This window comes from Dipodomys merriami, unplaced genomic scaffold, assembly GCF_024711535.1.
Source record: "Dipodomys merriami isolate MVZ:Mamm:240054 unplaced genomic scaffold, mDipMer1.0.p SCAF_11, whole genome shotgun sequence".
Classification (NCBI taxonomy): domain Eukaryota; kingdom Metazoa; phylum Chordata; class Mammalia; order Rodentia; family Heteromyidae; genus Dipodomys; species Dipodomys merriami.
The window spans coordinates 49574938-49601462 of record NW_027202382.1 but is presented as its reverse complement, the minus strand read 5'-3'; the positions used below and the strand labels follow the sequence as shown (position 1 = coordinate 49601462).

At 58.8% G+C, this 26525-nt stretch overlaps 3 protein-coding genes and 1 long non-coding RNA gene across 4 annotated transcripts; 2 read left to right on the top strand and 2 right to left on the bottom strand.

Moving 5' to 3' along the window:
• Nucleotides 1-744: 744 nt before the first annotated feature.
• Nucleotides 745-8824, top strand: Tprn (taperin). The gene is made up of 4 exons (XM_070015147.1): nucleotides 745-2575; nucleotides 7825-8050; nucleotides 8143-8249; nucleotides 8354-8824. Exons 1-4 carry the CDS (start codon nucleotides 788-790, stop codon nucleotides 8414-8416), a joined length of 2184 nt encoding a protein of 727 aa, XP_069871248.1. The 5' UTR covers nucleotides 745-787; the 3' UTR covers nucleotides 8417-8824.
• A 1306-nt stretch (nucleotides 8825-10130) lies between these two features.
• On the bottom strand, nucleotides 10131-11462 carry Ssna1 (SS nuclear autoantigen 1). The gene is made up of 3 exons (XM_070006986.1): nucleotides 11355-11462; nucleotides 10968-11167; nucleotides 10131-10660 (listed from the first exon to the last, which is right to left on the bottom strand). Exons 1-3 carry the CDS (start codon nucleotides 11404-11406, stop codon nucleotides 10553-10555), a joined length of 360 nt encoding a protein of 119 aa, XP_069863087.1. The 5' UTR covers nucleotides 11407-11462; the 3' UTR covers nucleotides 10131-10552.
• Nucleotides 11463-11586: 124 nt separating this feature from the next.
• On the top strand, nucleotides 11587-25257 carry Anapc2 (anaphase promoting complex subunit 2). The gene is made up of 13 exons (XM_070015146.1): nucleotides 11587-11726; nucleotides 11931-12553; nucleotides 14312-14444; nucleotides 15439-15613; nucleotides 16230-16349; nucleotides 16745-16862; nucleotides 17376-17557; nucleotides 18175-18316; nucleotides 18765-18840; nucleotides 18913-19116; nucleotides 24044-24173; nucleotides 24319-24554; nucleotides 24645-25257. Exons 1-13 carry the CDS (start codon nucleotides 11610-11612, stop codon nucleotides 24855-24857), a joined length of 2469 nt encoding a protein of 822 aa, XP_069871247.1. The 5' UTR covers nucleotides 11587-11609; the 3' UTR covers nucleotides 24858-25257.
• On the bottom strand, nucleotides 12638-15443 carry LOC138822343 (uncharacterized). The gene is made up of 3 exons (XR_011370401.1): nucleotides 15231-15443; nucleotides 12945-13093; nucleotides 12638-12673 (listed from the first exon to the last, which is right to left on the bottom strand). It is a non-coding gene; the product is annotated as an uncharacterized lncRNA (long non-coding RNA).
• Nucleotides 25258-26525: the final 1268 nt, after the last annotated feature.

The following is a 26525-nucleotide window of genomic DNA, read 5'->3' as shown; positions in this document are numbered from 1 at the left end:
TGTAGTTGCAGGACTGTCTGTCTTGAGAATATAGGTAATTAGCAGAGCACTCCTTCTATTCACTGGGTGCCACTCCCACACTTCACTTACTACAACCCAAAGTTTATCTCTACTTTGCCAAGTGCCCCGGGGGAATAATATTTTCTATGTTGAGTTTGGCTTGGCAGGGCCGGCCTGGAGGCGGGAAGCTAGCGGGGTCGCTGGGGTCGCTGAGGTGCGAGCGAGGCCCTAAGCCTGCATTGGGCCCGCCTTCCGGGGCCTCCACAGACGGGCCCTGCCCAGGTGAGGCTGACCCTCGGCATGCATGCACACCTGGAGGGCGCCCCACCTGCCCTGTGGCCCGTGGCCCGGAGGTGAGAAGCAGGTGTAGCGGCAGGTGTAGGTCCCGGGCCCAGCAAGGTCAATACAGGCGCCGGGCCTCAGGGTCAGCCCCGCGGCTTCCCCAGCCCGGTTCCGGGCGTCCCAGACCCAGCGCGCAGAGGCGGAAGTGAAGTTCCCGGGAGAGCGGCGCCAAGGCCGGGGGTGTTCCCGGGGCACGCCCCCCCACCGCGAGGCCTGGCCAATGACGCTGGCGGCAGGCGGGGCCCAGCCCATGACGCGACCACGGGGCGGGGCCCGGCCGAGCGTCCTCCAATCAGCCGCGTCGACGGCCAACTCCGGGTCGTAGGCGGAGCTCTCGCCCAATGGGCGGCAGCCGAGGGGGGCGTGGCGCGGCGCGGCGTCGAGAGAGGCCGGGTGCCTCGGGTCCGGCCGCCCGCGCAGTTCCGTCGGCGGCGGAGTCCGCAGCATGGCCAGCCTGGGGCGGCCGGGCCCCGCGCCGCGCGCCGCCATGCCCGCCTGGAAGCGCGAGATCCTGGAGCGGAGGCGGGCCAAGCTGGCCGCCCTGGGCGCGGGCCCCGGGCCCGGCGCGGCGTCGGCGGGGTCGGCCGAGCGGCTGGTGCTGGCGGACAGCCTGGGCCCGCTGCGCGAGAACCCGTTCATGCGGCTGGAGTCGGAGCGGCGGCGCGGGGCGCGGCCGGCGCCGCCGCTGCTGGAGCTGTACCGCCGCGTGCCGGGCGTGCGCGCCATCCGCGCCGACGGCATCCTCATCATCGAGGCGGCGCCCGGCTTCGCGCCCGCCGCGCCGCCCGCCGCCGGCCTCCGCGCGGCCGAGGTGGTGGTGTACGAGGCGCCGCCGCCCGGCCGCGTCAGCCGCCTGCTGGAGAAGTTCGACCCGCCCGCCGCGCCGTGCCGCCGCGGGAGCCCGGAGCGCGCCCGCCCCGCGCCGCCGCCGCTCCCGCTGCCCGCGCCGCCGCCCGCCGGCCCGCGCGCGCCCCTCCGCCGGCCCGCGAGCGCGGCTCCGCCCGGGCCCCCCGGCGCTCCCGCGCCGCCCGCCGCCCCGCGCCCCCCCAGCTCCGAGCCGGGGCGCCCCGGCGGCGGAGGGGACCCCGGGGACCGGCGCCGGGATTTCCTGCAGAAGACCGGCGCCAACTCCTTCACCGTCCACCCCCGGGGCCTGCCCCGCGGCCCGGGCCGCCCGCCTCTGCGCGCGCCCGCGGGCCCCGAGCCCCACGCCGGCCCTGCCAACCCCGCGCCCGGCGAGTGGAAGCCAAAGGCGGTGTCGGGGGAGCCCGGCCTCCCTCCGCCCCCCAGCCCCGGGACCCCGAGTGCCACTCCAGTCGCGTCCCCCGCCGTCCCGGCGCCCAGCCCCGTCAGTGCCACTCCCAGCCAGCGCCGGGGGGTCTCCGCCGCCACCAGCGCCAACGACGCCTTCGAGATCAGGCCGGCCCCCAAGCCGGACTTGGAGACCATCCCGCCAGGGGACCTCCAGGCCCGGGCCCTGGCCAGCCTCCGCGCGAACTCCCGGAACTCCTTCCTGTTCATCCCCAAGCGCAAGGCCTCCGGGCACCCTCCCCCCGGGGGCAGGCAGTCCGCCGAGCTGCCAAAGGGAGAGGTGGGCCGGGCCTCTCAGCGCCAGAAGCTCGGAGGCCAGCTGGCGTCCGGAGGGGATGGGGCGCCAGACCCTGAGAGGGGCCTCTCGGTGGTCCTGGGGCCATGGCCGGCTCCCACCCTCATAGACCGGGCTGCCGAAAGTCAGAGGCCATCCTCCCCTCCCCTCTTCCTACCGGCCACCGCTGAAACGCAGCCCTCTGAGGGCTTGGCCAAGGACAGCCGGGAACCTGGGCAGCCAGGACTGCCGGTCACATTCATTGATGAGGTGGACTCGGAAGAGGAAGCATCCCCTCAAGAAGCCAAACTACCCTGCTCAGGGGTTGGTGTAACTCTCCAGCACCACCTGCACCCCACCAGGCCTGGGCACCCATTGGAACTCCAGCACCGAGGCAACAACACGTTCACAGTGGTGCCCAAGAGGAAGCCAGGGGCCTGTCAAGAACCACGATTCAGCCAGGCCAATGGGGAGTCCCAGCCAAGGGAGGCTGAGGAGGAGGAGGCTGCTGGCCTCTTGGGATCCCATGCTGCTCTGGAGAGCACCCTAAAGAAGCGCTACCCTACAGTGCACGAGATTGAGGTGATCGGTGGCTACCTGGCCTTGCAGAAGTCCTGCCTCACCAAGGCTGGTTCCTCAAGGAAGAAGGTCAGTGGGGAGATGGCAGTGGGGGGCGGGGGGCAGCTATAGACACCATGTTTTCTTCTATTCCTGGGACACCTGGGCTAGTAGGGAGGCTTCCTAGAGAAGAACTAGACCAGGAGCTGTGGAGCCTTGATGGACCAGGGCACAGCTGGAGGGGAGGGCTGGCCAAGCAGGTAAAAGCCTCCTAAAGGAGGGGGCCGTAGAAAGCAGTGATATCCATGCCACTGGGTCCTTACCTGGAGACCAGCCAAAGGAGCACAACCTGTGAGCTCCTGAAGGCACAGGCCTGGAGCTTGTTGGCCCCTGGATTTGTGCAAGCATGGGCTGCTCAGGAGGACAGTCAGGCAGAGAGACCCAAGCACAGCCTTCTGGAGGCTTGCACCTGGCTGGCCAGGTGCACTTTACTGCCAGGTCGGCTCTAGTCAGTAGCTTGGAACCCCCTAGGTACAAGGAAAGTTTTTCAGATTCTTCCTGGTTATTCCAGGGTTTCAGTTTGTCCCCTGGGGCAAATTCCAAGGCCAGCCCTGCGTGACTCCCTGTCAGCTGGTACAAGGCAGGTGCACCTTTCTCTGGTACTGAGGTGGCGGCTGGGGGTCCATTCCAGAGTCCAGCAGGTGTCGGCTCCCCTTGTTACTTTTCACGTTTCCTTGGGCAACAGAGTGGTGATTGTGCCTTGGAGCTCCCTGTAACGAGCAGTGTCATCTTCTTTGTTTTGTGTGTGTCTCTTTCCTTCTCTCCCCCTCTTCCCCCCTCTTTCTCTGGACCTCCCTCTCTTCTTCCCTCCCTTCCTCCGCTCCCCCATACTGTTCTCATACTGCTAAGCAAATTAAACAAGCGTAGTCCATGGAGATTTCTCTCCTTCCTGCCCCATCTCCTCTTCTAGGTTCAGGTCAGCAGCCCTCCTGCTGAGCCCATCTGCCACTTCAGCCGTTGCTGTGATTTCACTATGGCCAGGGGAGGGGGGGGGCACCTCCTGTTGGCCATGGCTCCCTCTGCCACCATGCTTTCTCCTCCGAGCCCTGCCCTCTTGTCCTCTCCTTCCCCTGCCTTTTGAGTTTGATCTTGACTGCTCTGAGGGGACTCCTTCCTATGCTTGTCCTGGAAGTGATGTCACGGTAATGTCTCTGGTGTAGGTGAGTTAGGATAGTGTCCTTCATGTAGGCGAGGCAGGACGCTGAGGTGAGGGAGGCTTGTGGGACCGGAGCTGAGTTAAAGTTCCTGGTTCTAGAGTCCTTGTCCTCAGGTCTCTTTCACCATGAGCCTGGCTTCTTCCTAGCTGTTTCTACCCTCCAAGGCTGCTGCTGAGAGCCTGGCCGGTCCCTCTTGGGCCTGGCCTCAGGGGGATCTGGAGCTGAAGGGGTCACTGGAGGCAGCTGGGAGACGGGGCAGCAAGTGCTGGCCATCAACCTTTTCCTGGCTGTGGTCTCTATGCCAGCTTGAGCAAGTTGGGGGGCCAGATGGGCAGAGCCTGTTATGGCCAGGTGGTCTAGGCAGGACCCTCCTTGTAGCAGCACCGTGTACGGCTGTGACGGCCTTTCTGCAGGTGTACCAGCTGCCTTGCCTGGCAAGAGCCAGCGCCTGAGGGGTGGGACAGTGAGAGGCTGCTTGGGCTTTTCAGAACTGCAGGACTGCACGCACTTCACCCCTTTCCTGACGTCCCTCCTTCCTGCAGCCCTGGAACCGGGCACTCCATCAGGGAGAAGGGACCCAAGGTGCTCCAAGTGGCTTTTCCTGTAGCCCTCACCTTGGTACCAAAGGCTGTGCTTGAACCCGTGTTGGTCTTCCTCCTGAGGGGTAGGGGAGTGGGATACAGAGCCAGGGAACCTAGAGGTAGACTGCTTGCCTGATCCCCAGCCTGGTGACCCCTGGCCGTGGTGAGAGAGTTGGAGGCTTTCCCAGGGTGCAGGTGAGGAGCATCTCTTCTGAGGGCGTCTGGCAGCTGGTGGGGTGGGACAGTCTGTTCTGACAGCATCTCAGATGGTGTCATGCCCTCATCCAAACTGAGGGCCCACATTACTGTCTGGACGGTGAGGGTGTCCTCAACGCTGGCCAGGGCCCCAGAAACATGCCCAATTAGGTTATCTGTCCCTCCCTGCACGGTTTCAAGCTGACTACCACTGCATGTTCCTGCCCCACCCCACCCCGGTTTCCTGGCAGATGGTGATGTCCTTTAACCCCTTCTCACACTGGCCTCCTTCCCTCCCTCTGGCAGGCTCCCTTTATGGAGAAACACCTGTCCTGGCTCCTACCTGTCTGTCTGCTCCTTTCTCTCTCCACTTCCTGGTCTGTGCCCCACCCAAGCAGTCAGTGTCCTTCAGTTCAGTCATAATGCCCAGGCCTCCGCTCTCCCCTCCAGTGTCACCTCCACCCTGACTGGTGTGGCTTGGCTGTGGCTGTGTGATGCCCATCTGCTCTTGCAGTGACATCGCCTCCCACCCGTCTGGACCCTCACAGGTGGCTGACACTCTCCCTGCCTCCCTTCCCCATAGGAGAGTCTTCTCTCCTTTTCTTTTTCCTCTCCTCCTCCTTCCCCCAGCTCTTCAGGGAGGGTGTCCCTTGTGTATTGTTCTTTTCTGGAGCCTGCGCCAGGCAGCTTCTCCTCTGGCACAGGGGCTCCTGATGGCTGTGGACTTCCAGCTGTGCAACCCTGGTCTAGTGTGCTCCTACTGGGTCGCTGGGGGATGGGCAGCAGCCGGTGTGGATAGGAGAGTGGGGGCAGGGCCAGGCTGAACATACTCCTCTAGCCAGGCAGGCTGAGCCCAGCTTCTCAGCCCTGAATCTAGGGTGGATACCCACCAGTAACCCAAGCTGGGTGTGCATGGGCAGGGCTAGTTAGGGAGAACAAAAGGGCCCTGTGGGACCGGAGGCTTCACCCTCACCTGCCGTGTGGGGTGGGTTGGGCCAGGTCCCTCAGCCACTGGCGAACGGACATTTCCATGCCAGACCTGGGCCACTCTCCCCATCCATTCTGTCGGTCCAGTCTGCAGAGTGTGCCCCGGCTCTGGCCGCCTGAGTCACGAGGTGTCCTGTGACCTGCCGGCCTGTACTCTTTAAGTGGGAGGGAGACCTGTGAGATTCGCACAGCACTGACCCAGCCAGGAGACAAAGCAGGCTGGAGGCCTGGGCCCTGGCTGGGGCAGGAGGCCAGTGAGCACCCCCACGCTCCCAGCCTGGCCAGGCTGTGCCAGCCTCAGTGCCCACGTGTGCCCAGCCTCCCTGCTTGGAGTTGGTCATGCGGACTAATGAGGGCATGCTAATCCGGCCAGGCCCTGGCAGCTGGTCTTGGTGCGTTCCCAGCCATGGGGGATGGGCCTGGAGGGCATCATGGACCCGGGGGCCACCCGGGAACCCTGTTCACTTTGGGGTGGAACCCAGCTTGACAGTCCTATGTGCCTTGGGCTGTGCCTGGGGTATCTGTCTGGGAGGGCCAAGGACACCATGCCCAAGCTTGCTGGCAGTGGGTAGGGAGCCTGTGGCTTCAGGTGGCTGCCCCTTACTGTGTCTCACAGGACCACAACTGGAGGCTTGGCAGGGCCTGCAGTGAGGGCAGGCTAAGGGAGGCATGCTTTCATGACAGGAGCGGATATTTTGCAACTTGATTTGTCTGACCTGCCTGCTCATCTCCCAGACCACTCATCTGTTCAGACATCTAGGGTGTTTGGGGTAGTGGGGGGAAGGAAGCAGTGGCCAAGTAGCGGTAGCTGTGTGTGTGAGCACTGAGGCAGGGAAGCTAGCTCAGGCTCAGCGTCCCTTTCCCCACATTCTGGCCCCTGATGGAGAGAGCAAGAAACAGGAGAGGTATGTGTTCATTCCTGGGTGCTGGCTCACTGGTAGAGGCTTTTGCTCCTGCTGGGCTCTTGTGGGTATCCTGCAACCATACCACGCTCTCCATGCTGCCTCAGGGCAAGCCCAGCCTTCCTGCCAGGTCCCCACCTGTCCTAAAGGCCGAGGCTGCCCTGGGACTGTCTGGGGCTGCTCCTGGTACTCTGGGCTGTCTGGGGCTGCTCCTGCCTCTGGCTCCTTCCAGGGGAGAAGGGGGAACTTGAGCTGGCTTGCTGGTGTCCTGTGCCCAAGAGTTTAATATTTCGACAGCAGCCCCAGCAGGACTGCTTCCATCTGCTGTAGGCTAGTGGCTGCTCATATTCATTACTGACCTGCCAGGTCCAGAATGGGCTGGGTAGAGCAGGCCTGGGAGAGCCACTCAGTTGTGGGAGCGAGTCTCCGCCTGGCAAGGCCTGGCCACAGGGTTCCTTGCCCCAGCACTAGTGGCTGACTGGGAGATCCCGAGAATGCTTACAGCCCTCTGCTCCTGCCTGCCTTGCTACCCCTTGGAGCCAGCAGCCCAGGATACTAGAAAAGAGGAGAATTTGTTTGAACATAAAATTCTAGAGCTTTGCCAGGTGCCAGTGGCTCATGCCTATCATCCTAGCTACTCAAGAGGCTGAGATCTGAGGATTGTGGTTCAAAGCCAGCCTGGGCAGGAAAGTCTGTGAGACTCCAATAAACCACCAGAAGACTGGAGTGGTGCTGTAGCTCAAGTGGTAGAACACTAGCCTTGAGCAAAAGAGGCCAGGGACAGCGCCCAGGCCCTGAGTTCAAGCCCCATGACCGACCCCTCCAAAAGACAAAACGAAACAACAACAACAAAAAAAAAAACTAGTAAAGCTTGTGGGGCAGGCAGCAGGCTGGGCATTGGAGTCAGTATACTTCAGGCTTTGTGGAACTTCTCATGCAGTCTGTTAAATGAGCTATGGCTCCTGGTGCTGCCTTTCTACTGCCTGGTCTTTTGTGTTTTGTTTTTTGAGTCCAGTTGTGGGGCTTGAACTCTGGGCCTGGGTGCTGTCCCTCAGCTCTTCAGCTCTTTTTTTTTTTTTTTTGGGGGGGGGGGTCCAGTCGTGGGGCCTGAACTCTGGGCCCGGGCGCTGTTCCTCAGCTCTTCAGCTCTACCACTTGAGCCACAAAAAGCCACACTTGGCTTTTTGCTTATATGGTGCTGAGGAATCGAACCCAGGGCCTCGTGCATGCAAGGCAAGCACTCTACCACTGAGCCACCTTCCCAGCCAGGAAGTGTGGTGCCAGGAAGCCAAGGAACATGGCTTTAGGACCTGCCGCTGATGAGGGTGGGGACTGGGTAGGTTGTGCAGCTCCAGGTTGGAGGACTTCTTCCTCTGCTCTGAGTCTCTGTGGTGACAGTGCTGTTCAACCCCTGCCTTGCTGTGTGGTGGGGCCCTGATGACAACTCTTGCTCTCAGATGAAGATCTCCTTCAATGACAAGAGCCTGCAGACAACATTTGAGTACCCTTCCGAGAGCTCCCTGGTACAGGAGGAAGAGGCAGAGGAGGAGGAGGAAGTGGAGGAGGAAGAAGATGAAGAGGAACCTGGCTCAGAGGAGAAGTCCTTTTCTCTCTTCCTACCCCGAGCCACATTTGTGAGCAGTGTGGGGCCTGAGAGCCCCCGGCTCCCAGATGGCAGCTCAGGTGAATGCCCATCTGCTCATGTGGACAGCCTGGGAGGGGTGGAGACGGGGCTGCATGTTCATGTGCCCGTGCCTGGTCTGCTTGGCCCACAGGCCTGTCCTGCTACACTCCAAAGCACTCCATGGCCTTCAGCAGATGGCAGGAGCAGACAGTGGTGCAGGTTCCCAGTGAGATGGAGCCTTCATTGAAAGAAGTCATGGTGAGCCAGGGCGGGTGGGGGGACCCCCTCAGCACTGAGGGCTGTGGGGAAGGGGAAGTAGTACCTGGGCAGGCCCCACTGCTTACATCTCTCCTTTTTCTCAGCTCACACCTGCCAGTCAGAACGACCTCTCGGACTTCCGCAGTGAGCCAGCCCTCTATTTCTGACCCCAGCACTGCCAAGACTGCCAAGTCATAGCTGAGGGGGGTGGCTGGGAGCCCAGGAATCCTGCACCCCTTCCCCCCCCTTCTGTACCTTCATCCTGGCTGTGCTCCACATTTCTTCCTACCTGTGTTTACTCCTGCTGTTGGCTAGGTCTGTCTGACCCATTCAGGATCTCCAAGGAAAAGTGGGGAGGGCTGAAGTCCATCCAGTGGCCTGTCTGTGACTAGGTGAGGGCCTGAGCAGACTTGCCCCAGACCAAGGTTGCTTCCCAGCCTCCTGTCGTCACAGGAGTTTCTGGGGCAAGGCGCTGTCTGCAGGACTCTAATCCCACCCTGATGGATTTAGTCTACCCTTTGTGATAAATGGCAGGTTTGTTTCTTGCCTCTGATCCAATAAACCGCATTGGATAAGGCTGCTGCTCCCTCCCATGTGTGGCCCACAGTGGGGACATTGGGGATCAGCCTGGGGGCCCTCTACCAGGGGATGTGAGGTAGCCCATTTGATGTCCTTGCACCTTGAGGTTCTGCTGGTCCAGGCTCTCTCCCACCTTCCCAAGCTGTCACTGGGAGATGGGAGCTAGGCCTGCTGAATGCAGTGCATCAGGTCTGGAACTTGGTGACTTACAGAGGTAAATCCCAGATGGATGAGTGTTGCTGTTATCAAGTCTTAAGTGGCATTACTGAGAGAACAGGAGCCTGAAGGGGACCAAGAACAGGGCAGAATGTGTACTGCATGGGCAAGGCTGGACAGAGCGTTGTAATTCTTTCCCACTAGGCACAGAAGAGCCTGCTGACTTGTAAGTCTTAGTGAAAGGATCAGGCAGTAGACAGGGCTATCCACTTGGGAATAATGATGGGTGTGTGGGCCTGGGCAGCTACAGTACAGAGCTAGGGTCATCTACAGCACTAGGCAAAACCTTCCCAGGCACTGAACACAGGTATCCTCTCCTGGAGAATTCAAGAAGAAACTGCATGACCAGGAGCAGGAAAGAGCGGTTTTGGTGTGGTTCTCTAGACAGGATGGGCTGTTCTCTGGTTCTGCCAAGCAGCACCTGGGCAATGACATGTGTGGTTGAGGGCAGAGTTGCATCAGGCAACTCTGCATCAACAGTGGTTCATCAGACTGGACAACGTGGTACAGAGGAACGGGTATGGGATACAAAGCCCCTTCCAGCCATTGAGAGGGCCCAAGTCCAGGGCAGACATCTCTCCAACCACCCCAAGTATTGGCACCAGGGTGTGTCACAGCCCCCCTCAAGCAGGTGGGCTGTATGCTGGAATTGGGGGAGACCAACAGCCTTGCTAGGACAGATGAGGTTGGGGATAGCCTGTGTTAAGTGGAAATCCTCCTCTGTTCTGACAGTTAGCACAAGGAAAATCATTGCAGGTCCTGTCTCCCTCCTCAAGGAGCCATGGCAGCTGGACAGAGCCTACCTACGGCTCTGCAGGTGTCTGATGCCCACACTCCAGAGAAATCAAGAGATTACCACAGTTGGGAAGGTGGCTCAGTGGTAGAGCACTTGCCTTGCATGCATGAAGCCTTGGGTTCTAGTCCTCAGCACCACATAAGCAAAAAGAAAAAAGCCGGCAGTGGCGCTGTGGCTCAAGTGGTAGAGTGCTCGCCTTGAGCTGAAGAGCTGAGGGACAGCGCCCAGGCCCAGAGTTCAGGCCCCACGACCAGACACCCCCCCCCAAAAAAAAAAAATTACCACAGAAATGTGCAAAAAAACGTTTATTGACAACTGACCATGGGGTGGGCCCTGAGGTTTGGGTCCTGGATTCAGGAGGCACTCTCCCCACCTGCCTGGCCTCGGTGCCTATTGGCTAAGAGGGGACAAAGAGGGACTCCCACAGCGACAAGTCTGGAGCCAGGATGTGCCTGACCCAGGGCCTCTTCCAAGGTCCCTGGGGGAGATGACATGGAAAACTCAAGACCTCGTGGCTCCTGTGAGTCCAGAGGTCGTAAACACCCCCCTCACCCTTCGTGGACTGCCTGGGGCTCTTGTCACTCAAGGCAGCTGCCCCTCCCGGCACCTAAGACGGGAGAAGGTGTCTGCCACAAAGCACAATGTTTTAAGACAGATGGGGGGGGGGCATATCTGGGACACAGCAGAGACTGGCCCAGTCTGCTTGGCCTTGTCAGCTGTCCTTGCCTCCACTGCTCTTCTGATCAGAGGCTGTGGCCTTGGTCAGATTCCCAGCTTCTCTCTTGAGGACACTGAGCAGCGTCTGAGAACTCTCCAAGATCTGGGGGTCATAAGCGAGAGGGGTGCCACTGTCCCTCTCATTGGAAGCAACACCTCCACCTACCCGGAGCCCTGAGTTTCTCATACAGAGTGTGAGAACCGATTACGCATGGGGTGTTGGCAGCCGGAGCCCTCCCCCGCCCCGCACCCCCTCCCCGCATCTGTCCCACACCAGGCTGGGCGGGCCTGGCAGAATAAACCGCAACAGAGGAGCGCCGGGGACACACCGGGCCCCGCGGAGACCGGCCCGCCGGTAGCGTGGCGGTTTTGGCTCGGGCCTGAGCGCTTCCCAGTCCTGGGAGCCTCACCTTGAGATAGGCGGCCTCGGTCTCCTCGATGGTCCGATCAAACTCGTTGCGGGAGGCGATCTTGCGCGCCAGGTTCTCGTTGACGCGGGCCAGCTTCTCCGTCAGCTGCCTCACCTCGTTCTGCAACCGCTGCTTCTCGTCCTCCTCCTGCTGGATCTGCCGGCACAGCTCATCTCGCTTCTGGCACAGCTCCTCGATGCCTAAGGCGGGCGGGGAGACGGGGCTGTGGGCCGGGGCCACGCAGCGGGCCAGGCCCGGCCCGGTGCCCGGGCTTCGCTAGGGGGAGGCCCCGGCGCCGGGCTCGCGCAGGCGCAGGAGCAGGCGCGGCCGCGCGGCCGCGGGACCCCGGCGCCCCGGGCACCAGCCCGTCCGCTCCCCGCGGCTCACACTTGACCAGCTCGTTGTTGTAATTCTGCAGCGCTGCGCCCTGCTGGGTCATGGCCGACGCCGCGCTCTCCTCTCCAACCGCCGCCCGCGCAGCCACACTGACGCATGCGCAGGGCCTCGAGCCGCGCGCACACCCCTCCCCGCGCGTGGCGTCATCGCCCCGCGCCTCTCGCGAGCGTCAGGACGGCGCGCCACGCTCGGCTCTGCGTCATTGCCACGCGCTGCGCTGGGCGGGTCCGGGAGCTGTGGGTGCCGATGGAGGCCGACGTGGCGGCTGCGGCCGCGGCCGGCCACTCCGCGCCTGGCCAGGAGCTCTTGGTAGCCTGGAATACCGTGAGCACCGGGCTGGTGCCGCCGGCTGTCCTGGGGCTGGTGAGGCCTGAGAAAAGAACGGCGGGGCGGGGCGGGGCGGGACGGGGGGGGCTCCGCCCGCGTCCCGGGCCTGCTGCCCCAGCCCTCCTTCCTTAGCGTCGGCCACGAGTGGGCGGCGGGTTTTCCTCAGCTTCCCCTAAACTCGGTCCCTCCCCTCGAGCCCGCACCCCTGCGCCTGCATCCTCAGATTTCCCCACACTCCAGGCCTCCTCCCGGACCAGCGGCGCGGTCCCGCCGAAGGAGGAGGAGCTCCGAGCGGCGGTGGAAGTCCTGAGGGGCCACGGCCTGCACTCTATCCTGGAGGAGTGGTTCGTGGAAGTGCTGCAGAACGACCTGCAGGCCAACATCTCCCCCGAGTTCTGGAATGCCGTCTCCCAGCGCGAGAACACTGTCGACGAGCCCCAGTGCCTTCTGCTGCTCCTGGACGCGTTTGGTCTGCTAGAGAGCCGCCTGGATACCTACCTGCGCAGCCTAGAGCTCCTGGAGAAATGGACTCGCCTGGGTTTGCTGATGGGCACTGGAGCTCAAGGGCTTCGGGAAAAGGTCCACACCATGTTGCGGGGAGTTTTATTCTTTTCCACACCCAGGACCTTCCAGGAGATGGTCCAGCGCCTCTACGGGCGCTTCCTGCGAGTCTATATGCAGAGTAAGAGAAAAGGTGAAGGAGGCACAGACCCCGAACTGGAGGGGGAATTGGACAGCCGCTATGCCCGCCGCCGCTACTACCGGCTTCTGCAAAGCCCTCTGTGTGCAGGATGCGGCAGTGACAAGCAGCAGTGCTGGTGCCGCCAGGCATTGGAGCAGTTCCACCAGCTCAGCCAGGTCCTGTGAGTACTGCCAAGCGGTGACTATGCCCCGGTTCCTCCGCATGCCTTTCCTGCTCTCCTGGGTCTCGCTGGCCTCTGGGAGAACTGGTGAACTGGTCAAAAATGTTTCTTCTACCTATCCTGAGAGTCAGGGGCATGACAGGGAGCACCATGGGAATCTCTGTGTAGCAGGTTCACACCCTGACCTAGGTGTAGGTGTGTATCCAGGGTTTTTCAGCTTTGCCCTTGCTAAGAAACTACCGACCCATGTCTGAATTAGATTTCTTTTGATTCCAAACTTCCTGGTCTCTACAAAATTGATTTTTTTTAAATCCCAAAAGTCATACTTAAAAAAAAATTGGGGGGGGGCGGGGACTGGGAATGTAAGGTAGCTCAGTGGTAGAGTGCTCACCTGGCATGCATGAGGCCCTGGGTTCGATTCCTCAGCGCTACACACACAGAAAAAGGCAGAAGTTGCACTGTGGCTCAAGTGGTAGAGTGCTAGCCTTGAGTAAAAGCTGCTTAGGGACAGTGCCCAGGCCCCGAGTTCAGTGTCCAGGACTGGCAAAAGAAAAAAATAATTTTTTCTGTTATTAGAAAGGTGAGGTACAGAGGGGTTATTGTTACATAGGTCAGTTAAAAGTACATTTCTTGGGGCTGGGAAGGTGGCTCAGTGGTAGAGCACTTGCCTTGCATGCTCAAGGCCCTGGGTTCGATTCCTCAGCACCACATAAGAAAAAAGCCGGAAGTGGCGCTGTGGCGCAAGTGGTAGAGTGCTAGCCTTGAGCTGAAGAGCTGAGGGACAGTGCCCAGGCCCAGAGTTCAAGCCCCACAACCGGACCCAAAAAAAAAAAAAAAAAAGTACCTTTCTTTCTTTTTTTTTTTTTTTTTTTTCTTATCAGTCGTAGGGCTTGAACTCTGGGCCTGGATGCTGTCCCTGAGCTCTTCAGCTCAAGGTGAGCACTCTATCACTTGAGCCACAGTGTCACTTCTGGTTTTCTGGTGGTTAGTTGGAGATAAAAGTCTGACAGACTTAGCTGGGCACCGGTGGCTCACGCCTGTCATCCTAGCTACTCAAGAAGCCAAGATCTGAGGATTGCAGTTCAAAGCCAGCCCAGGCAGGAAAGTCTGTGAGACTCTTATCTCCAATAAACCACTAGAAAACTGGAAATGGCGCTGTGGCTCAAGTGGTAGAGCACTCGCCTTGAGCTGAAGAGTGCAGGGACAGCACCTAAGTCCAGAGTTCAAGCCCCACGACCAACCAAAAAAAAGAGAAAAAAAAAGTCTAATAGACTCCCCTGCCCAAACTGGCTTTGAACTGTGATCCTCAGATCTCAACCTCCTGAGTAGCTAGGATTACAGGCGTGAGCCACTGGGGTCTGGCTTTCACTTTGAGCTTTTTGATGATTAATTGCAGATAAAAGTCTCACAGACTTCCTTTCCAGTGTTCTTGTCCTTCTAGCAGCTTTGCCCCCAAACCCATGGTAGATTTGCCCCACCCTAGGAGGGCGGGGGGAGGTATTCATTAAGCTCTTGGTATGTCTCATGTAGGAGGGCTGGGGGAGGTATTCATTAAGCCCTTGGTATGTCTCGTGTGTACTGTATCTGCTTTGTAAGCAGGACCATGATGGGCATGATGGGTGAAGAACAGGAGGCGGGGGGGGGGGGAGGGTGGGCATGTACTGGTTGAGGGACAGGTGTGTGCCCTGAAAGCAGTACCACGCTGGCTGAGGGACAGGTGTGTGCTGCAGGTGCTTCATGGACAGGACTCTCCTCTAGGCACAGGCTCAGTTTGCTGGAGCGGGTCAGTGCTGAGGCCGTTACCACCACCCTGCATCAGGTGACCCGAGAGAGAATGGAGGATCGCTGCCGAGGCGAGTATGAGCGCTCCTTTCTGCGGGAGTTCCACAAGGTGAGCAACCCCCCCCCCACACACACACACATACACTGTCCACAAGATGAGCACCCTCCCTTGGCACACTGATTCCTCACACTAGAAGCGACTAGAGTGGGAAGGCCTGGATGGACCAGAATTGGGTGGTGGGGCTGCCTTGGTGCTAGGCAAGTCCTAAGCCCAGTGGCGGGGGAAGGATCTGGGATATGCTCTGCAGGTCTGTGCAGAATCCTACAGTTGGAGGCATTGCAAAAACCAGAGTCCCAAGAGTTCCTCCTCAGGCTGTAGTAATAGCAGACTGACCCTTCCTCTTTGCTTTCCTGAGTGTGGGTTCACTTCTTTCAACTAGCCTCCATCTCCACATGCAGCTGGGGCTTGTTCGGCTATGGTCTCTTTCTGGTCTAGGCACCCAGCATTGAGGAGCTGTGGTCATTTACACTACTCTTATTTTTCCCCTGACCTCCCACCACTGCTTCCAGGTATCTGTCTGCAGTGAATGCAGGTTAGCTGTGGTAGTGGGTGTTCAAAGTGCTGTCCTCCAGCAGTGATGCAGACTGGGCATCAGCCATGGAGGCTCACTGTGCTCCAGGTAGTGGGCTGGGGAAGGTGAACTGTCCCAAGCTATTTCATTGGTCGGGATCTGTGTGCACCCATGAGTCTGTGTGGCCTTGTGGCCTCCTGTTCTCAGCTGTGCTTTTACTGTTGTTGCTTGGTTTACACAGAGGTAGGGCTTTGGTGGTCACGAATGTGGCTCCAAGAGCAGGTTTGCCGTGTGTGCCAGCATCGTCCACTAGTGTCACCTACCAGAGGTGAGCATGCTGGCACGCCTCGGAGGATGAACACTTCTGCGGGTCAGCAGTGCCCGTTTGGGACTCAGTTTCTTGGAAGACTTGGATGTGCTTCTGGGCCCCAGATGTAGGAGCTTTGGGGGCTTACTGGGGTGCTGCTGAAGGGTAGGTATCTATGAGGTGGTCTGGGCGTCCCCGCGCCTCACACACCAGTGTCCCCACAGTGGATTGAGAGGGTGGTCGGCTGGCTTGGCAAGGTGTTCCTGCAGGACAGCCCCGCCCGGCCGGCCTCACCCGAAGCTGGAAGCACTCTGCGCCGCTGGCGCTGTCACGTGCAGAGGTTCTTCTACCGGATCTATGCCAGCCTGCGCATCGAGGAGCTCTTCAGCATCATCCGAGGTTGGTCCTTCTTGGTTTCCCTGCACTGCACACCTGCCTGTGGGCAGTGCCCTTCATGTTTACAGGGTTTAGTTACCTTTACCTTCTGCAAGGTGAGTTGACCAGAGCTGGACCTTATTCACTATCACTCTGGGTCTGGTTCAGGACTGAGCCGCCTGCCAGGCCAGTGCTTTTGGGCATCCATCCTTCTGTTCCTCAGCCTTGGTTTCTGCTTACTAGCTCCTCTACCCTTTGGTGTTATAGTCAAATGCATGTGTGTGAAAAGGCATTGAGAGCCATGTGCTGGTGGCTCACGCCTGTCATCCTTGCTACTCAGGAAGCTGAGACCCGAGGATCGTGGTTCCAAGCCAGCCCAGGCAGAAAAGTGCATGAGACTCTTTATCTCTAGTTAACCGCCATGAAGCCAAAAGTGGAGCTGTGGCTCAAGTGGTAGAGTGCTAGCTTTTAGTGAAAAAGCTAAGGGACAGTGCCCAGGCCCTGAGTTCAAGCACATATTGGCACATGCACGGGCAGCTCCCACGCTGGGGCAGTGTGTCCTTTCATGCACTGTTGTCATTCTTCACCGGTTGGTGCACCTGTGCACACCCATCTCTGAGGGATGGCTCTCTTCTTGCAGACTTCCCAGACTCCCGACCAGCCATCGAGGACCTCAAGTACTGCCTGGAGAGGACTGACCAGAGACAGCAGCTGCTTGTGTCCCTCAAGGCTGCCCTGGAGACTCGGCTCCTCCACCCTGGTACATGTGTGGCCACTATAGACTGGCTGCTTGGCCCTCAGGGCTCTGGATTTGGAGGCAACTGAGAAGGGGGTTAGGAAGCAGTTGTTGGTTTTGTGGGAGCTAGAAAAGCCAGGTCACCTACATGCCTCTTTGGAGGAAATCAGGCTTGCCTAGCTCAGTCTGGGGCTGTGCTGGCCTCAGAACAGACCCTGGCTGGAGGAAGGCCCGTTTCTCGGGAAGTTACAGAGCCTGCCTTTGAGTGGGTGAGGTGAGGGAGGCTGGGGCTGACTCCCTGCCGCCACCCCGCCACCTGGGGTCCAGTCTCAGCAGTGACCAGTGTGACTGCCTGTCTACTCATGTGGGACCAGGGAAGCTGCTGTCCAGGGCACTGTGTGACCTCTGGCTTCTTCTAGGCGTCAACACGTGTGATATCATCACGCTCTACATCTCTGCCATCAAGGCTTTGCGAGTGTTGGACCCCTCCATGGTCATCCTGGAGGTGGCCTGTGAGCCCATCCGCCGCTACCTGAGGTGAGGGCATGCATCCAGGCGCCCTGGCTCAGCCTCGTGATGCTGTCACCAGAGGGGCTCTGGCTTCTCTCCTGAGCACAAGGGGACAGGAGGCTGCTGATTGGTCCAGGCTGAGGGCTTTTCCTCTTCGCACTGCTAGTCACCTATCCTTGTGTGCTCTGTGTAGAGACAGCTCTTGCTTTCTGATGATGAGGCGCCAGGACCCCCGTGGGTTGTGTGTTTGGAAAGCTCTTGGTTGGCAGAGGCCCAGTGTCCCTGGACCTGAGTGGTGGGAGCTGGTGGGTATATCTCATGGTGCCCTGGACTCAGGCTTTTTGCTTCCCAGCCATGACTGGTCTGGTCACGGAGCCTCTTTTTATCTCTGCCGTGCTGTTCCCACAGTAGTGCTGGGCGTCTTACTTTCTGAGATGAGCCTGTTTTCAGTATGTACCAGTCAGCAGTTGGGGTGGGCAGTGTGAGCCAGGTCCCATGGTAGCCTCGCATACATGGAAGACAGCAGCACTCATCCCGCAGGACACGGGAGGACACGGTGCGGCAGATTGTGGCTGGGCTGACGGGGGACTCAGATGGAACTGGGGACTTGGCTGTTGAGTTGTCCAAGACTGACCCGGCCAGCCTGGAAACGGGCCAGGACAGTGAAGATGACTCTGGAGAGCCTGAGGATTGGGTTCCCGATCCGGTGGATGCAGACCCAGGTCAGCTTCCCGGCTGGGCCCCCAGCCTCTTCCGGGCCTATTTGAGGTTGTGATGGCTTCAGGTCCATGTCTTGCTGTTAGCACCTGGTCCTGTCAGGGAGCCAGTGCTTGGTTTAACAGGTCAGGGCTTTCCTTAGTACCAGTCATTTTTCTGTGTGTTCCTATGGTACCTGGTCATTCCAGCGGTAGGAGAGTTTCTTGTTGGCCCTGTTCCTGACAAGCTATAACTGGTGGGAAAGCTGGTTCGTGTGAGGCCTGTGTAGCCCACCTGCAGCTATGATTTTTGTCCCAGACCTAGAGGGCTCATCAGGGTGACAGCTTCTGGCTGGTCCCCCTCCTATGCCTGGCCCCAATCCATAGAGTCTGTGAGCACTTCTCCAGTCTCCAGGACCAAACCATGGACCTTCAAGCCTGGATTTCAAGTGTGGGTTTAAAGGGGTCCTCATGAGTTAGGAGGGGTCCTAGATCAAAACAGCATGAGTCAGGAGGGCTGCAGATTGGAACAGCTGTTTGTGAGCCTCATAGCCAGTGCTGGATGACAGTGACTAGCCAGGTGGGCTTTTGGGGTATATTGTCCTTGCCAAGGTGCCAGTGGTAAGCCCCTCATACTCTGCCAGGGAAGTCGAGCTCCAAGCGGCGCTCCTCGGATATCATCAGTCTGCTGGTAAGCATCTACGGCAGCAAGGACCTCTTCATCAACGAGTACCGCTCCCTGTTAGCCGACCGCCTCCTCCACCAGCTCAGCTTCAGCCCGGAACGGTGAGGCCTGTGAGCTGCTGGCTGGTCTCCAGGGGGCGCCACGGCTGCCACCCGGGGCTCTTGCAGCCCCGTCCTGAGGCATCTGGAGGGAGGTGCCTTCTCACCTTGGGTGTTTGCCTGCCCTCTGCCGGCCAGGATGGCTCTGCTGTGGCCCAGGTGGGGCTGCCTTCCCACAGGCCAGGGGCCTCTCAGCAGCGGGAGCTAGCGAGGAAGAGGCAGCTTTCTAAAAGCTCTTCCTTCTGGGGCTGGGAAGGTGGCTCAGTGGTAGAATGCTTGCCTTGCATGCATGAGGCCCTGGGTTCGAGTCCTCAGTTCGATTCCATAAGCAGAAAAAGCCAGAAGTGGTGCTGTGGCTCAAGTGGTAGAGTGCTAGCCTTGAGCTGAAGAGCTGTGGGACAGTGAGTTCAGGCGCCACAACTGGCAAAAAATAAAAAGCTCTTCCTTCCAGGGAGATCCGCAATGTGGAGCTGCTGAAGTTGCGCTTTGGTGAGGCCCCGATGCACTTCTGTGAGGTCATGTTAAAGGTGGGTGTCAGGACCCCACCCTCAAGGCCAGCACCTCTGCCAGCCCCGGGCTAAGTGCCCTCCCCTCCTTAGGATATGGCAGACTCCCGCCGGATCAACGCCAACATCCGAGAGGAAGACGAGAAGCGGCCTATAGAAGAGCAGCCGCCGTTTGGGGTCTATGCTGTCATCTTATCCAGTGAGTTCTGGCCCCCCTTCAAGGATGAGAAGCTGGAAGTTCCTGAGGACATCAGGGCCGCGCTGGAAGTTTACTGCAAGAAATACGAGAAGCTGAAGGTACAGCTACCAGTGCTTAGCAGCTCCCACTACTGTTCAATCAACCGCAGCCACCTCAGGGTCAGTCACCTGTCACATCCACCATTGTCACCTCAGGGTCATTGTCACCTCAGGGTCAGTCGCCTGTCACATCCACCATTGTCACCTCAGGATCATTGTCACCTCAGGGTCAGTCGCCTGTCACATCCACCATTGTCACCTCAGGGTCATTGTCACCTCAGGGTCAGTCACCTGTCACATCCACCATTGTCACCTCAGGGTCAGTCGCCTGTCACATCCACTATTGTCACCTCAGGATCATTGTCACCTCAGGATCAGTCGCCTGTCACATCCACCATTGTCACCTCAGGATCATTGTCACCTCAGGATCAGTCGCCTGTCACATCCACCTTTGTCACCTCAGGGTCAGTCGCCTGTGTGCACTTTGTGTGGGGTCTCCTCTTCACGCTCTGAAAACCGAGCGCCCCATCGCCAAGCCTTCCTGTGCTGCTGGGCTGCTGAACAGGGCTGGCATCAGCTGAGGCCCCGCCCCCAGTAGGGCTGGGAGGGGCTGTGTCTCTGCTGTGGGCACCTCTCTCAGCACACTGACCTCTGACTTTGACCCTCTGCTCCCTTGGTCTCTCCCTGAAAGGTCCCAGGGTACTTGAGAATGGACACTATGAACTGTGATTGGGATCCTAGAAGTACAGGGCTTGGACAAAGGAAGCTGGGCACTGGTGACTCACACCTGTAATCCTAGCTATTCAGTAGGCTGACAACTGGAGATTGCAGGTCAAAGCCAGCCTGGGCAGGAAAGTCCATGAGACTCATCTCCAAAAATTACCAAAAAGCTGACTGGTGAACTGTGGCTAAAGTAATAGTGTAAACCTTAAGGAAGCAGCTCAGGAACAACACTCAGGCCCTGAGTTCAAGTCGCAGGACCGGCGCACACACACTCACACAAATGAATGCTCAGAGAGATGAGATAGGCCATGTGGCTTGCCCCCAGCAGCATAACCGAGTCCCAGTGCTGGAGTCCTGGGAAGGAGGCTGAGCTCAGGAGTCTTTTTGGATTTGCAGTCAAGTCATGCCGGGGAGAGGAACTGGACGCCCATCCAGGGCTTCTGACATGAGACGGGGTCTGGGCTGTGGGGTGCAATCCAGCTATGCTGGGGGGGGGGGGTAGGAACTGGACGCCCATCCAGAGCTTCCTCCCTCCCCCTCCCACCCCCCCCCCCATCGTTGGGCTTGAACTCTGGGCCTGGGTGCTGTCCCTCAGCTCTTCAGCTCAAGGCTAGCACTCTATCACTTGAGCCACAGCGCCACTTCCAGGTTTCTGGTGGTTTATTGGGAGATAAGAGTCTCACAGACTTTCCTGCCCCGGGCTGGCTTTGAACAGTGATCCTCAGATCTCAGCCTCATGAGTAGCTAGGATTATAGGCGTGAGCAGCCGGCGCCCAGCTTCATCCAGAGCTTTTGACATGAGACTTGGGGTCCGGGCTGGAACATGCAGCCCACCAGTTCTGCAGCCTAGAGGGAGGAGAATAGGCAGAGAACAGGAGAGGGAAGGCATCCGGCCTGTGGATCTCAACAGTGGCTCAAACTGAACAGGGCAGCAGTGAGGTGGTCCGAAGCAGGGGGAGGCAAGCTATCGGGGTACCAGCAGCTTCTCGGGTGAGGAAGTGCTGGGTCTCCTCTACACAGAAGGCCTTGTTCTGCTTCCAGCCTCACCCAGGGCACCTTGGCAAGTCGGGGACTGCTTGCACCTGACCTTGACAGCCTGGCCACCTCCTTTCCCCACCCTGGTTCCGTTCCTGGAAAAGCTCAGGTGTCCTGTGGTCATCTAGTGTCCTGCCGTCTGGTCCGTGTGGCCCTTGCTGGTGCCAGCTGGAAGGCTGCCTACCATGCTTGGTGCCAGCCTGTGCCACAGCAATGGGCCTTGGCCCAGTCTCTGAGCAGTGACTCTACCCCTTCCCGGCTGAGCACAGCTAGGTGCCACATCCTCCCTGCCCTCTTCCCTGCCGTATCCTCTGTTCTCCGGATGACCCAGTGGTGTGAGGAGCCCATGCCCCCCCCCTCCCCTGCTCCCATTCCAGCATCCCTGAAAGTCATGCCCAGTCCAGTGTTAACTCTTTTTTTTTTTTTGGTCGGTCGTGGGGCTTGAACTCTGGGCCTGGGCGCTGTCCCTCAGCTCTTCAGCTCAAGGCGAGCGCTCTACCACTTGAGCTACAGCGCCACTTCCGGTTTTCTGGTGGTTTATTGGAGATAGGAGTCTCACGGTCTCTCCTGCCCGGGCTGACTTTGAACGGCGATCCTCAGATCTCAGCCTCCTGAGTAGCTAGGATTACAGGTGTGAGCCACCAGCGCCTGGCTTCACAGTGTTAACTCTTAAGTCTTAACATAAAGTTCCATATTTCATCATCTAAATCAAGTGTAGACGAGACTTGGGGCCCACATGGGGCAGGCTTTCTTGCTAGCTGTGATGCTGTGAAATCAGAAGTTTTCTGCTTCCAAGACACAATAGAATGTCGAGCCTCACTGAGGCATTGAGATCCTCAAAGGAAGATTCATAGTCCTAAGCAGTTCTAAAAGTGAGTGTGAGGAATTAAGAAGATTCGAGGCCTGGCCTGGCAACAGTTCTCTCTGCACTTCCCCCTTGCCCCACGGGAGTGCCCGCCCCCCTCCACCCCGCCATCAGCTCAGCACGGTGGCTCTGCTCTTAGCCTTGCGTTGTGTTGTCTGTCCCTTTGGCCTGTGTGTGAGCTGCCCGTGCTCTGGACCAGCCCTCTCCAGACCTTTTGCTGGACAGCCCGTCTCTTCTGGTTTCTGAAATGGTTGGGCCAACAGATCACACTCATCGCTTTGGCTAATGTTTGTCAAGCCCCACCCTGGCCATATGTCAAGGCTACCTGAACAGGCTGAGAATTTTTCCAGAACATAGATACTGGCTTCCTTCTGCTTCACAGTTTCTTTTCCTTATTTGTATTTTACATTTTAAAAGCAGTAAGGTAAAAACCACGGTGTACCTTCCACTCTTCCACTCTGCTTGGAAATCCCTTGGATGTATGGCAGGCTTTTTGCTCCTTACTTTCCATCCATCCAGGCTTCCTGCTGGCTTCCCTCCGGGTCCCAGCAGCAGTTTTTGTTCCCACAGAGCCCCCAACATTGTTCTCAGTGTGACATGTATCCTTGAAGATGGCTGCAGCTTGTCGGGGGCTGGTAACTCACACCTGTAATCCTAGCTACTCAGGAGGCTGAGACCTGAGGATCACGGTTCAAAGCCAGCCTGGGCAGGAAAGTCTCAGATTCATTTCCAATTAACCACCAGAAAATGAAGTGGCTGTGGCGAGCGCTTGTCTTGAGCTGAAGAGCTGGGGGTCAGCACCCAGGCCCAGAGTTTAAGCCCATGACCAACAACAACAACAAAGTGCTCAGGGACATCATCCAGGCCCAGAGTTCAAGCCCCAGGACCATTTTTTAAGAAAAGGATAGTGACAGCTTTCCTTCCCTACTGAGCCTTTGCCAGCATTATTTTATGCATGTGTGTACTGGTCCTGGGGCTTCCAACTCAGGGCCCAGGCTCTGGCCCTGAGCTTTTTTGCTTAAGGTTAGCACTCTACACCATAGCTCTACAGCTGGCTTTTTGGTGGTCAAAAAAGTCTGCCTGCCCTGGCAGACTTTGAACCAAGATCCTTAAATCTCAGCCTCCTAGCCGGGCGCTGGTGGCTCACGCCTGTCATCCTAGCTACTCAGGAGGCTGAGATCTGAGGATCACGGTTCAAAGCCAGCCCAGGCAAGAAAGTCCATGAAACTCTTATGTCTAATAAAACCACCAGAAAACCGGAAGTGGCGCTGTGGCTCAAGTGGTAGAGCGCTCGCCTTGAGCTGAAGAGCAGAGGGACAGCGCCCAGGCCCAAAGTTCAAGTCCCACAACCGACAAAAAAAAAAAAAAAAAATCTCAGCCTCCTGAGTAGCTAGGATTACAATCATGAGCCACTGGTGCCTAGCTATGCCATCACTATTTTATCATCCATGTTTATTTATTATTTATTTACTTTTGGGGTCCGGTAGTGGGGCCTGAACTCTGGGCCTGGGCACTGTCCCTCAGCTCTTCAGCTCAAGGCTAGCGCTCTACCACTTGAGCCACAGCACCACTTCCGGCTTTTTTCTTTTTGCTTATGTGGTGCTGAGGAATCGAACCCAGGGCCTCAGGCATGCAAGGCAAGCGCTCTACCACTGAGCCACCTTCCCAGCCCATCCATGTTCATATTGGTAGCCTCCCCAGGGGACTTGAAAGAGGGTTTGACCGTCAACCCCTCACCCATCTCCAGACAGTCCTCCTTCTTTCCTGGTATTGGAGTCTTCCTTTTGACTGCTGTAATGCAGTGTCACGAAGGTGGCCTAACACAGAAGCCTATTGTTTCTGTTGTGGAGGCACTGGCAGAGCCCCACCCCGCGAGGCCTCCGGACGTCCTTGTCTCTGTCCAGCAGGCGTTCATGGGCCTGGCTTATGGCTACCTCACTTGTCTGCCCCTGGCCTCACAGACACCTCCCTGTGTGCCTGGGTCTCTAACCTTGCCCTGTATAAGGTCAGGCCCACCCTCTGGTGCAACCTTATCTCTTTTTTTGGGTCTGGTCGTGGGGCCTGAACTCTGGGCCTGGGCGCTGTCCCTCTGCTCTTCAGCTCAAGGCTAGCGCTCTACCACTTGAGCCACAGCGCCACTTCCGGCTTTTTTCTTTTTGCTTATGTGGTGCTGAGGAATTGAACCCAGGGCATCAGGCATGCAAGGCAAGCGCTCTCTGCACCTGCGTCTGCTCTGGTTCCACGTTGGTCACGTTCTGAATACTGAGTCTGACGCGGACCTGTCTTTTGGAGGGCCTCTGCCTCTCCAGTGCGTTCTGCTCTCTGGCTGCTGGGCTGCCGGCTGAGCATCCTCCTCCCCCGCAGGCCATGCGGACCCTCAGCTGGAAGCACACGCTGGGCCTGGTCACCCTGGATGTGGAGCTGGCCGACCGCACGCTCTCCGTGGCCGTGACGCCGGTGCAGGCTGTGCTCTTGCTGTACTTTCAGGACCAAGGTGAGTCCACACGCCCTGATTTTGGTTTTAGTTTTGCCTTGGGGTGAGTACCAGGCAGGGCAGTCCACCCGCAGCCTTGGGTCACCAACCGGGCGGGCGGCAGTCAGCCGGGGCGGCCTCCAGAGTCCTGTGTCTTTGCACGCAGCCAGCTGGACCTTGGAGGAGCTGAGCAAGGTGGTGAAGATGCCGGTGGGACTGCTGCGGCGACGCCTGTCCGTGTGGCTGCAGCAGGGCGTGGTGCGGGAGGAGCCTCCGGGCACCTTCTCTGTCATCGAGGAGGAGCGGCCCCAGGACCCCGACAGCATGGTACTCATCGACAGCGACGACGAGAGTGACTCGGGCCTGGCCTCGCAGGCCGACCAGAAGGAGGAGGAGCTGCTGGTATATAGGCAGCGGCGGGCTGGGGCTGGGGCTGGGGCTGGGGTGGTCCCAGAGCGCAACCCCCCTGACGCGCCCGGTTGCTGTCCCAAGCTCTTCTGGACGTACATCCAGGCCATGCTGACCAACCTGGAGAGCCTCTCCCTGGAGCGCATCTACAGCATGCTCCGGATGTTCGTGATGACCGGGCCCGCGCTGGCTGAGATCGACCTGCAGGAGCTGCAGGGCTACCTGCAGAAGAAGGTCCGGGATCAGCAGCTCACCTACTCGGCCGGCGTCTACCGTCTACCCAAGAGCTGCAGCTGAGGCTCTGCCAGGGCGGGGGGGGGCACTGGTGTGCGCAGCCCCCACCCCCACAACCCTTTCCCTGTACCACTGCCAGTCCTTCCCTCCTGGCCCTGTCCCACAACCCCTGCCCTGCCCCTCCTCCCCACACCCCTGGCCTGCCCCTTCTCAAATCCCTGTCTTGCTCCTCCCCAAACCCCTACCCTGCCCCTTCCTCCCCGTCCTGCCCCTCATACCCACACCCCTGTCCTGATCCTTATCCCCTACATCCCTGTCCTGCCCCCCACACACTTCTGCCCTGCCCCTCCTCCCCACACCCCTGCCCTGCCCCACAACTCCTGCCCTGCCCCTCCTCCCCACACCCCTGCCCCCATCCCCACACCCCTGCATGCAATACAAATTAAAGCAGGTCAGTTTCTCATCCTGTGTCCTGCTGGCTTTGTGGGCCCCATTGGACACATCCGGGTTGGTCTCCCTCCACTGGCCACGTTCTCTCAGCAGCAGTGAGCCCACACAGGCCGGGCCTGGTCCCTGAAGGTGGCGTGTGAGGCCGCAGCTGCCTCCTGCAGCCCCTTAGTCCTGAGCCGCTTGCTCCACTGTTTGGCCTTTGAAAGGAGCTATATCTTGTTATCTTATTTAGTGTTGTTATGCATGCTTGAACTCAGGGCCTGAGTACTATCCCTTTGCTTTTTCTGGTCAGTGCTGGCACTCCACCGCTTGAGCCACAGCTCTTCTTTAATTGGAGATTAGTCTTAACGGACTTTTGTGCCAAGGCTTCAAACATTGATCCTCAGATCTCAGGCTGGTATTACAGCGTGAGCTGCTGCACCTGGCAGGGAAGGAGCCCTTAGTTCCCAGTCTGCAGCTGTCGTAGGGGCCTGGCTGTCAGGAGCTCTGCACCTGTCCAGCAGTAAAGAGCTAGTCCAGGACAGGCCCTGGGCAGGTCCAGAGGGCCGAGGTCTTGGGTGGGGGCGGGGGGAGGGGGTGGCCCACAGGGCTCATGAGTGAGCACTTCAGCAAATTCCTCCCTGTCCCTTGGGCCTGTGGTCGGGGTCAGAGTCCAGCCACCCCAGAGGACATACCAGTAAAAGCCTCCACATTGCCAGTGCCCTGAGCACCACAGTGGCTGAGGAACTTCAGAACCGGGTAAAGCTACTGTTTCCCTGCCCCAGAGCTGCTGCCTCCAGGCAGGAAGCGCCCTGCCCCAGAGTGCTCTCTTAAAGGGAACAAAGGCCTTTTGTAGCCTGCTGCCTGCAGAACCTGCTCCTGCCAAGGTGCACAAGCCACACCCAGTGTCCGCTTGCTCCCTTGCCCCAGATGCCCCGGATGTCTTCCTGCTTTCCCCTTGTCTGCTATGGGAGGTGCGAAACAAGCGCTACCCCTCACCATGCCCAGAGCTCTGGTCCTGAGGGCAAGCCCCTTCAGGGCTTCTCTTTTCCCTCTAACGCACTCTGCTACTGGGCGGCTGCGGCTCCCACCTGTAGTCCTGACCATTCAGGAGGCTAAGTACAGTGGCTCACACCTGTAGTCCTGGCCACTCAGGAGGCTGAGATAAGTACAGTGGCTCACACCTGTAGTCCTGGCCACTCAGAAGGCTGAGGTAAGTACAGGCCCTCTATTTCTAGCACCAAATAATAAGTCAAAAGTGACTTGCTTTTCAGCCTCAGGCAGCACAGCCTGACCTCGCCT